General features: G+C 40.9%; 1 protein-coding gene across 1 annotated transcript in view; it reads left to right on the plus strand.

Moving 5' to 3' along the window:
- Positions 1 to 12,253, plus strand: part of SMPD3 (sphingomyelin phosphodiesterase 3) — a 66,781-nt gene that overhangs the window by 24,895 nt on the left and 29,633 nt on the right. The window contains exon 2 of the mRNA XM_034788569.1: positions 4,919 to 4,994. Within this exon, the coding sequence (XP_034644460.1) occupies positions 4,919 to 4,994 (76 nt within the window). The remainder of the gene's footprint in view (positions 1 to 4,918; positions 4,995 to 12,253) is intronic.

Raw genomic sequence — 12,253 nt, forward strand, 5'->3', positions numbered from 1 at the left:
TTTTGGAACTTCAAAAACAGCTAGAGAGACCTCTTCCATTTCTGTTCACACACATACATATTATGCTTGTACTTTTTGTTTCGGTGTGAGATATGTGTATAAAATACAGTTTGATATATAATGTAAATACAATTACGTGTACATACATAAATCATAGTTGTGCTTCTCAGATCAATTATAAAGGTAATGTGGCATAAGTGATTTCATTCTAACAGGCCTTTTCAGCTGGCTATAAAACTTACTCAGACTGACCTTTCAGACTGAAACTTTCCACGTTTGGTCACAGCCTGAAAGTGAAAATGGTTCCGCCAGTTTTGGACACAGAGGTGTGAAGTGTACACTCTTGCCACAATAAAGAACAATTTTGCAACGTCTGTTTTTCCCTTTGCAGGGCAGAGTGGGAGGCTCGTCTCTCCTCAGATGTGGGAGAAATGTGTAATTTGCCAGAAACTCTAGAGGTGAAGATGTCCTTTTTGATAGTTGAGTGAAAAATCTCGTTTCGCTTGGCTGCAGTTAGATGGCTTGAAAAATATATATTGTGCCCTGGTTTGTATTATAGGATAGAGGCTTGCTGTTCTTAAACTAACAACCCCACAATGTTCTATTGGTGCTGCACCTGCTGCATAAGACTCTCATTTAATGTGTACGTGAAAAATGGTGTGCATGTAATGAGGCAGCCTGCAGGAACAACTGCAGTAAGGCTCCTGCAAGAGTTCGTGGCATCCAGCCAGGATTCCCTCATATCCGTGTGGATCTGCAAGGATCCACTGGCTTTGGGGTAAAACTGCTGAGTTAATTCCAAACCTCCCCTGTCTTCGTTCCCCTTCCACTTCAATTAAGAACACAAAGTCTGAACACTGAATTTCTCTACCTCTGTGCAAGTGTAACCCATCTAGGGCAACGAAAGTAGTTTCTATAGGAATTTATATACTATTATATTAAAAACACTTTCCATAAAGCCACCTATAGTCTCAGCATAGCATCTCTATAGAAAAGCATCACTTAGCTGGAAATGATCTTTAGAGTAGTTAACTGTGTGTGAACGGTAATGAGCTCCCAAAGTCCAGTTGGAAAACTGGTTAAAAGATGAGTGAGGAAGCTAGGCCCAGAGCAATGTAAGATTTTTATTATGTGCCTTCTTTTTCCAGACAGAAAAATAATGAACATTGACAGGACATTATCAAGCATAAATGACCTGTAAATTCACTGCCTGCAAAGCCTGTAAAATTAATAGGATATTTCTCAGACAGTTGGAGAAGCTGAAAAATCCAAATAAATGGACAAAACTCTACTCCTCTTAAAACCAGGTTGCATTTTTATTTAAGGGTGTCAGATGAAATTTAAGGTGGCTTCATCAAGTCCAGTGATACAGGAGTCATCAGCAAAGCTATGGGTTTTATTTTTTTGAGGCTCTGATAAAACTTTCCCTTCCAGGAATTTTCTTTGATAGCGGTACTGTATTGTTTTAAATCCTGATCAGGAAAATCAAGCACCTGCAGCAGCTTCTCTGTTCCATTCATCTAGGGCCAAATCCTGATCTCATTTAAGTTGGTGGGAGTTTTGGTGTTAACTTCAATGGGGCCAGATCATATTCTGTACACATGCTCCACCCTTATTCAGTTTTTAAAAAATCCATCTGAAGTCATTGTCTATCAAGTGATTTTCATGATGTTCTCTTGTATTATTATGTTCTGTGTTCATAAGTTCTATGCAAGCAGACCTTCCTCAGAATTCTACTCTCTAGAAATCTGGTAGAGGGTTGGTTTGATTTGCATGCAGTATATGTGCCCTCCGTCTATAAAGCATAGCTGGTAGGTTTCATCTTAGTCTTGCCATTGATGACTATTTCCCCATTAAGGGCTAAGTTGTGTCTGCTGACCACATGCCCTCATTGGGGTTTTACAAAGATGCACCACTCTACGGGGAGAAGTTTTCAGACTCCTAGGAGGAGTGTCCACATTATTGTACTCTTTTAAGGAGTGTAGCGTACTTCCTCATCTTTGGGTACAGCTGGCCAGTACTTTGGGGGAACAAGCCATGATTCCATTACAGCAGGGCTCCCACAAGAACTAGCTAATGATCAGTCCTTATGCTTTCATGAAGGCAGTGACTGCAAATCTGCCTAACCCTTACACAGATCATATAAAGTATGGGAAAGTTCCTCACTTCATAGATTCTAAGGCCAGAAGAGACTATTATGATCATCTAGTCTGGTCTCCTGTACAACATAGGCAATAGAATTCCCCCCAAAATAATACCTAGAACAAATCTTTTTTAAAAAAACCCAATCTTGATTTTAAAATTGTCATTGATGGAGAATCCACCATGACCCCCGGTAGATTGTTCCAATGGTTAATTACTCTCACATTTAAAAATGTACACCTTTTTTCTAGTCTGAATTTGTCTAGCTTCAGGTTCCAACCATTGGCTCTCATTATACCTTTCTCTGCTAGATGGAAGAGGCCATTATTAAATAGTTTTCCCCATGTAGGCACTTACAAACTGTAATCAAAAAGTACCCCTTAACCTTCTCCTTTTTAAACTAAATAAATTGAGGTTTGTGAGTCTATCATTATAAGGCATGTTTTCTAATCCTTTAATCATTCTCATGGCTCTTTTCTGAATCCTCTCCAATTTATCAATATCATTCTTGAATTGTGGGTACCAGAACTGGGCATAGTATTTGAGCAGTGGTCACACCAGTGCCAAATACAGAGGTGAAATAACTTCTCTACTCCTACTCGAGATTCCCCTGCTTATGCATCCCAAGATAGCATTGTCTCTTCCGGTCACAGTCACACTGGGTGCTCATGTTCAGCTGATTATCTACCCCTCAAATGTTTTTCAGTCACTGCTTCCCATGATAGAGTCCCCCATCCTGTGAGTATGGCCTTCATTCTTTGTTCCTAAATTTAGCCATATTAAAACTCATATTGTTTGCTTGCACGCAGTTTACGAAGTGATCCAGATCACTCTGAATAAATGATCTGTCCTCTTCATTTACCACTCCCCCAATTTTTGTGTCATCTGCAAATTTTATCTGTGATGATTTTATATTTTCTTCCAGATTGCTGATAAAATTGTTAAATAATGTAGGGCTAAGAACTGGTCCATTGGGACCCCACTGGAAACACATCTACTTGAGGCTGATTCCCAGTTTTTAATCCATTTATATGTGCCATGTTCATTTTACATCATTCTAGTTTTTAATCAACATCCTGCAGTACCAATTCAACACCTTGCAGACATCTAAGTATATTATATCAACACTATTACTTTTACAACCAAACTTGTAATCTCATAAAAAAAGGAATCAAGTTAGTTAGACAGGATCTATTTTCCATAAACCTATGTTGTTTTGCATTAATTACATTATCCTTCTTTAGTTCTTTATTAATCGAGTCTTGTAACAGCCGCTGTATTATCTTGCTTGTGATCAAGGACAGGGTGGCAGGCCTATACTTACTTGGCTCATTCCATTTACTCTTTTTAAAAATCTAGCACATTAGCTTTCTTCCAGTCTTCTGGAACTTCTCCAGTGCATCAAGACTTATTGAAAATCAGTATTAATGTTCCAGCAAGCTCCTCATCCAACTCTTTTTAAACTCTTGGATGCAAATTACCTAGACATCCTGATTTTAAAATGTCTATCTTTTGTAGCTGATGTTTAACATCCTCCCAAGATGCCAGTGGAAAGGAAAGTATGTTATCACTATCTGATGAGACGATACCATCTTTTTTTCCCCCCCAAATACAGAACAGAAATATTTATTGAGCACTTGTGCCTGTTCTTCATTATTATTGATAATTCTAGCATTTCCATCTAGTAATGGACCAATACCATTGTCAGGATTCTTTTTGTTCCTAATATATTTTTAAATCTCTTCTTTATTATCTTTCTTTTTTCACCACTATTATTTGGTGGCTGAATAAGACTGAGGCAGATCTAGTGCTAATTAAGATTAAAAGAATAAAGCACAACTTAGTTCTAGTGCCTGTGTGTCCTCCAAGAGGTTTGTCTTACAGACCTACAGTCTAACGTGTGTGTGGGAGAGATGGAGTACACTACACTGTAGCAAAATGGGCTTCCGAAACCCCCTCTACACCTACCATGGAAGTAAACCCTTGTAAGGAAGAATCCCCTACCTGTGTTTTAGAGGGTCTGGAATGCCCTAGTTGGGGGGGAATCTAGAAGAGTGAGGAAAAAATTTACATTTTCCCTGCTCTGGTTGACAGGTACAGAGGCTGCTGCTGTGAAAATCTGCAGGAGGAAAATGTAAATGTCTCATTGAAACACAAAGCAAAATTCTCCAATACCTTTACTCCCTCTCCCCCATCAACAAAAAACAGTACTGGGCAATAGAGAAAATAATGGGAAAACATAGTGAAATAGAGAAAATAGTGTACAGTTTTGTTTTGTTTTCCAAAGCCTCCTTCCCTTTTTCTGAATTCCAGTTTTCTGTAAATGTCTAGATTTTTGTGTGTGTGGAGACTGCTACTTAGTCTCATGGGGTGCTTCTGCGTGGGGTTTTAATCCTGCACATGCCAGGAGGACCTGGGAGGCTTGGGGCTGGCAAGTTGTTTGCAGGCAGATAACCACTGAGATGTGGACAGGCAAGAGAGAGTAACAGGGAATGCTTTGCAGTTTGAAGTAGCAGTGGACAGAGAAGAAGTTAGGCAGTGAACAGACAGGACAAGTAGGACTTCTATTAAAGCAAAATCTCCTGTGGTTTTTGTCTCTCTTAGATCCATTTAAGTGCTTAAAGTGGCATTGGAGGAGAGAGGGAAGGCGTAACTTTCAGGGGTATAACTCAAGAGCTCCTATTGAACAACTGAAATCTTGTATTCTGCACAGGACAGAGGGCCTTGACCATAGTAGTGACATGTTCATTAACAGCCTTCTTTCTTCCTTCCTTAGGTGCAAGTGGGAAATACACCTCAGGACCAAAGAATTGTGGGATACATTTCCTGCACTCATTTGCAAGCTCTGGCAGGTATTGTCTCGATTTCCTTTTCTCAATGTTGTTCTCATGGTGTTCCTAGTTCTGTGCCGGAAGTTTCTCTAATCAAGTGCAAGAGCAGCATATTAGCAAAACATCTTTCCCCATCCTGCATTTGTAACAGTGTCATGCAAGTAGCAAGGGGATGGAAAGAGAAAATAAGATATATGTAAAAGCCACACATCATAGATTCTTCAGCCACTTCTTGAAACACAACCAAAAGTTGCACACCAGTAAAGATTTTACTGATGGCATGTTGGGACCTGAACCTGGGTAGTGCTGAGCTCCCACTACACTCTTTTGGCTTAAAAATTAAGACTGCCCATCACCATGCCAGATCAGGCCGATAGGTATCAAAGCAACTCCCAAGCATTAGCTATAATGGAGAAATAAACCATTTATTTTCTGAAGCATTTGTTGTTGAGCCAAAACTGTCACTATTTTATATATTACGCTGCAACTCTCACTGCTGCACCAAGAAGAATAAAAAAAAATTGTTAATGAAAATACCATAATTGGTCAGGAATTTTCCATGAAAATGTTTGAGACAGAAAATATAATTTTCACAAAATTGAAACATTCTCATGGGAAAATGGAAATATTTCAATTTTCTGTTGGGAAAATCTAAAGAAAATATTTAGTTAGGGTCAGATTAACCCAAATCAAAACACATTTCTGATCAGGCAGACACATTAATGTTGAACTGAGATGCCACAGTTCCTAATGGTAATTGCCTATGGGCCTGGCTCCCTGGCCTGTAGAGGACAATAGTGGCATGAAGAAACCAGACCCCTAAGGAGAACTGGGGGCATGAGACTCCTGAATTCAGCAGCTCAGGGGGACACAGATTACTGTCAGACCAAGTCTACACAAAATATTTTGACATTCCCAAATCAACATCGTCCAGTCCATGAAAAATTTTGAATTTTTCATCCCAACTTGGGGACAAAAACAAACTTTGAAATACCAAGTTTCTGATTTTTGACCTGCTCCTATAACAAGATTTTTCCCAGAATCAAAGGTATAGTGTTTTCTGAGACTCATTGTAACACACCAGAAAATCATAATAAAAGTTTATAAATAGAATAACTTCCTGCACCCTGAAAAACCATGCTAAGTGAAGCCGATCAGTCATCACACAGAGCAGTTCAAGTAGAAATCAAAAAGTTGGAAGAAGCCCAGATTCTCTGCCTGATTTTTGCTTGCCATTTCCAACATAAATTGTTAATAAGTTTATGCTCTGTTTAGAAAATATTGCTTGTCCTATTTTAAAAACATGTTTCACTTCTTCGGCTACTACCATATATAGCTTGCTATGTTATATACATTGTTTCATGAAATGATACATGATGCTGGAAAGTAAAACAAACTATATAAAATAGAATAAAAAGCCCCGCAGTGGCTGGGAGACTATGAATTGTATATGTTTGAACTCTTTTTAAAAGAATGGGGAAGATGTTCTTTATCAGCAGATTTCTCAGTTCTTCTTAGTGTATGTATCAGTGCGGATCCCACTGTAGGTACATATGCCCCTTATGTACATGAGACCAGAGGCTTGAATAGCAGTGTCTGTCGGGGCTGTGCATGTGCCCTGCATCTCCTTAAGCTCTCTCTGTACAGCGAGACAGAACCTGGAAACGGTCTGACCAACTAAGCTTTACCACCCACTAAGTCTTTTTGAAATTCTTTGAGACGTTCAGAACTTTTCTGATCCATTGATAAAGAACCACGAACAAAATCAACCCATCTGGTAGAGCCTGGTAAAATTCTGACTTTTTTTTTTGTCTCCCCTCCCCTACTCCCCCAAACAATGCAGATTTGGATCAACCAAATCATTTAAAGAATTTATGTCAATATTGGCTAATTGTTTCAGTTGAAAAACCATTTACGATTAAAAAAGAGAGAGTCAAAATGTTTGACATTTTCAAAATATTTCATTTCAAAATTACTTTTAAGTTTATTTTTTAAATTAAAGGTAGAAAAGCTTGAAATTTAAATAAAACATTGTTTTGGATTGAAAGAATTTTTCAAAAGGTTTTTGGACTTATCAGCTAACCAGAAAAATTTCCTACCACCTGGACTGAATGTTGACAGACAGACTGTCTTGTATGCCCCCAGTCGGTACAGAGCACCTGAACATGGCAGATTCTACACCTGCAGATTTTAAGCCCTGCTCTTCTTGCAAAGGATTAATTCCCCTGTAAGATGGATACAGCAGATGCCCCTTCTGTTTAGGAGAGACCCATATACTGGAGAGGTGCTTGGTATGCACACAACAGCTTTAATGTTTGGATAAGATGTAAAATGGAGGGATCTGAGCACTTGTGACTATGGCACTTACTGCAAGATATGTCCTGGCCAAATTCTGTTGTAAGCAGTTATATATCTTTTTATACCTAAAATTCACCTTTTTCATTAAAATGGAACCGGCTATAGATTTTTTTTCATTTACTGCCCTGGAACTGTTTTATAGTGTTCCTGTTATTAAATTACTGCTTAGAACCATTCCAGAAGTAGCTGCATTTCAGTGGTAGATGGAGTGTTCCTTTAATGAGGCTTGAACTTCTTACCTACCTACTTCACAGGGGGATTACGAAGCTTGGTTGGTTCTTTCATGCCTGTAAAATGTTCAGCAATCCACTGATAAAAGCTGCTTTAAAAGTGCCAGGGATTATTGTTTGGAAGGTGGCCATCTTCTGGCTTGGCTGAAGTCAGAGACCTTATTGCAAATGTAAGGATAATTTTTTTTCAGTGAAGTACAACTAACACTTCAGCTGTTAATGGCCCAGGAGGAGTTTTCATGTCACTATTCATGTGAATAAGTGGATCTCCAAACTATATTATTAATTAATTTGAAGATGCTTCCTGTTTACAAGGTAACAACAGTCCTGAATGTACTCTGAGGTTGACATGTTTACAGCAGAACAAATCAACCAAAAAATCCCATTTAAATCTTCAAGGATTTAAGCTGAGGAGTTTTAGCACAGGATATGGTCATTACACAGTGAACAGACAGTACTCCGAAATTATTATTATTGAATTACAATTTGTAAGTAAATATTCATATTTTAAATGAAAGAAAAATACAAAAATCAAGATGAGCCAAGTTGACAAAGGGTAGGTTTTATTAAAAACAAAAAAATTAAAAATCCACATTTCACTTTTCATTCGTTCCCCACTTGTCACCAGCCTTCACCCACTCCCATGTTTTTTACCACCTTATTTCCCTTTTAAAAACAGCATAGTTTTTCCCTACAGATAACCAAGGCCCTCCTCTCCAGCTTTATATTAATCAATGGGAGCTTTGCTAGTGACTTCACTGGGGCCAGGAACTCACCCATTGCTTTTCAAAAATGAATGGAAAGGAGAAGCTGTGATTTTCCACTAGAAACACAAACAAGCCATTTATTCTGGGCAAAAAGGCCTGGCTGACCTGGAGGAAGTGGGAGAGCGAACCCAGAAGGTTTAAAAAAAATTTCCCTTTCTGTGGTTTGACAGTTTGTTTTTTGTTGCTCTTTGGTATTTCCCACCATGCTCTTCCTTGTAAATGGTGGCGTTGAAGGGATTAGGAGCATCTTTCTTGCTGGCAAGAACTTGAAAATGTTGAATGCAGGAACTAGTTAAAACAGAGGATTTTGTCTTTTTCCAAATCAGTTGTAGAGACATAACTGTAGAGCAATTAGTGCAGATCTCTGTACTCTGGTTAAGTAATGATGTTAGCCAATCAGACACAGAGATTCTGAGTCTGAACAGTTACTGAGAATTGCGTGCCTGGGGGCAAAGAAATTACAGTTTCTAGTTACAGTCCGGCATCCCTATTCTAAGATTTGCTGGGACAATTCTGTTTCAGTGAACAGTAAGTGAGTGGTTTGTGGAATGACTACTTGGTTGGCTACTCTGTATTCTGGCAGGACTTCTCCATTCTTAGTTGTCATTAGTTTCGCATCAGAAGCTATTGATTGCTTGGGTCTGGTAAGACTGAGTACCACCAATAGTCCCCCTGCTGCTAGATACACAGTGTAGAGTAGCTGTCGTGCAGCTCTGGACTTCCTGCACTCCTGAAGGAATTCTTCATGGGGCTGGCCTCTGAGGATCAGTTAACCTTAGTTTCCCAGATGTGGGGAATGGGGCTTCTTCAAGTAGTGTCCCCATGAGTGCCCCACTTTAGGTGCGCTAGCACCCCCTGCACCTTTGATCGGAGATTTCTCATAGCAGTGTCTGTTCGTCCCGCGCATGCGTGTTAGTCAGTCTTAAGTGCCCTGTGCCATTTTTATATAGCACTGCACGGGTGAACTGCCCTCAGTTCTGATGGAGCTCTGGCCATTGTCCTATTGAGATTTCCTCAATCAATTTCTTGGTCTTACTGATATTAGTCTTAGTGGTAGTTTTCCATAATTAGTAAATACTTTTGATATAGATTGTTTTCTTTAAAAAAATTTCTTTTTTCTATATAGTATTTAGATATTAGATAGTTACTACTACTTAGTGGGAGATAATGCCCAGTTCTCCTGGCTTCATGTACTGTCTGTTGTGCTGGGAGGTGATCCCGGTCAGCGATGGGCACTCCTGCTGTATCCATTGCCTCGGGGAATTGCACATTGCTCAAAAATGCAGCTTTTGTCTGGCATGGAAATCAACACCCAGAAAAAACAGGGAGAAAGTTTCATCTCCTTATGATGGAGAACTCTCTACATTCAACCTCTGACCCAGGCCTAGGAACACTCACCCTCCCCCGTATGTTGGTCCCCAAGCAAGTCTGCTGCCTCTGAATCCCACACTTCCAGGGTATCTAAGAGGAAGACACAGGACTCCTCTCATAAGCCCTTGAAAGAATATGCCCCGGCTTGCCATGCCAGGTAGAGAACCTCTCTCTAAAAAGCAGAGGTCATTGGTTTTCTCAGCTACCACAGCACTACTAGCTCTTCAGTCAGGTACTGTTGAGGCTCTCGGTTCCTCAGGACCCAGGGCACAGCTAGACTGCAAGGCAGCAAAGCCACAGGCCCAGAGAGACCATCGTTACCATTTGATGTGCAGAAGAAAAGTGAGATTATTTTACATTAGAATTAATGTAATTAAGGTGAGTGAGTGGAGGGAGTTGTTCAGCAGATATCTGTCCAAGTTGCCTACTGCTAAAAGACTTACGGCTTGTTTACACTACCACTTAAGACAATGTAAGTTACATTGCCAGTGGCTTTTTTGAGCTTTTGTAAGTTACATTGACTTAAAACTGTGTCTAGGCACTCTCATGAATACAAGGACAGATCCGCATCCAGGTCTGTTCCTAAGAAGAGAGATCCCTCCCTGGCCCCGTCCAAATCCAGTGAACCTTAACATGTGGATCATAAGGAGTCTTAGACTGCTTAAGACTTCCAAGAAGGAGGGTAAAGCGTGGAAGAGAAAAAGATCTGTTGGTGGCACCAACATCTAAACATAAAGGCTGACATCCACCAGTTTCATCAAAGACTGTTGGACTTGATTCTTCAGTGGTACAGGCCCACCCTTCTAAGGATGGGCCACCCGCAACATCTCTGGATGCATTCGAGTGGTCAGTCCCGACTGCAGGAATACCCCAAACATCAGGATGTGCAGACACTTATTCACCAGACGATATCTTTTTCTGTTATCCTCAATCCCCTCTCCTTTCCGGCCCTTCTGAGACATTGACACACTGATGGACGAATCTATTTTGGTAATACAGCAACCCTCTCCACGCTAACCCTCAGGCATGAGCATTCACCCTCCAGTACTAATGTTCCCGTCAGTGGAGCAAGAGTAGAATTCCAACTTGGATGAATCAAACACTCCAGCCGGTCATTCATCTCCTCACAGATGAGTCTTAACAGGGAGGTGAGGAGATCCAGATGCAACTTTCCCAGGGACTCCTGGTACCCAATGCCGTGGGATCCCCATTAACCAGTCAATCCCTCATAGGCCAGTGGGACCCATATGGCAGGTGCCAGAATCCATTCATAAGTCCTACTGCACCTCTCCCACACAACATCTCCTGGATCGACGGGCTATGAGGAAGAGGAGGAAATCATCTCCAGATGAAATGATCACTCAATCTTAATCATCTCTGCTGGACGACCATAAGCAGTACCAGGCTCTACTACAGAAGACAGCAAGTTACTTTCAGATACAAGTAAGGTGGCACACTCAGAAGTGAGGCCATCTTAGAGCGAGCCAGCCAGAGTGGTTTGGCATACTTGGCCTTCTGAGCCCTTACACCTAAAAGAGTTGAGAGGCACTAATTCATACTGGCCAGATGAGCTGAGTTCCTTTTCACCCACCCAGTGGTCCACTTGCTGCTGAGGCAGGCAGCCATGGAAAGAGCAAGGTCACAACATCCTAGCACCACCCTGGCTGACAAGGGCTCAAAGAGGTTCCACCTTTCAGGAGGAAAGGTATTCTCCTCTACAAACCTGCAATGCTTTATCACTATCAGGCTTTGTTAGCAAAATATGATTTAACAACTACCATAGGCTGGCAGACTTTACAGGACAAACGTCCCCATGAGGACAGAGCCCAATTTTAATCCTTCATTGAGGAAGGTGAAATAGTGGCAAAAAATTCCTACCGGCTGCAGTGAATCCAGCAGTCAAGGCACCTAGAGAGCTAGCCACTGGTATAGTTATAAATAGGGCCCTACCAAATTCACAGTCTATTTTGCTCAATTTCCCGGTCATAGAATTTTAAAAATAATCAATTTCAGAGTTTAAGATGTTTACATCTTTGAAATTTCAGAGTGTTTTAACCATGGGAATCCCCACCCAAAAAGGGGTTATGGGGGGGCGGTCACAAAGCTGTTGTAGATTTAGGGTATGTCTACACTGCATTGTTAACTTGGATGTGACACTTCTTGAGGCATCCTGGGCTGATAGTTGGGAGTCTTGCCTGTACTAACTGGTTGTTAGCTCCCTATGGATCCCTCCGCCTTCTGGCAGTTAGCATCAAGAGGTCGTCAGTCACACCAGGTTTACAATTGCTGGACCCAGGTCTGATGGCCATGCTAATGCATCCATACTGCACTACGCAGACCTTCTGACTCAGGTCTGAAGTTTGACCTGTGTCCACACTGCAAAATGGGCTTGGACCAGAGTCACAGCGGGACTTAGACTCTGACCCACTCCCTTTAGCCAGGTCATAGGACCTGGCTCCTGGGTGCTTGCTGAGCTGAGTCAGACTGATTTGTATGTGGACAGAAGGCAGGTTTGGGCTCAAACCTGAGTCAGAGCCTAGGCTTAATGCGCAAT

Source organism: Trachemys scripta, chromosome 13 (assembly GCF_013100865.1).
Source record: "Trachemys scripta elegans isolate TJP31775 chromosome 13, CAS_Tse_1.0, whole genome shotgun sequence".
NCBI classification, from domain to species: Eukaryota; Metazoa; Chordata; order Testudines; family Emydidae; genus Trachemys; species Trachemys scripta.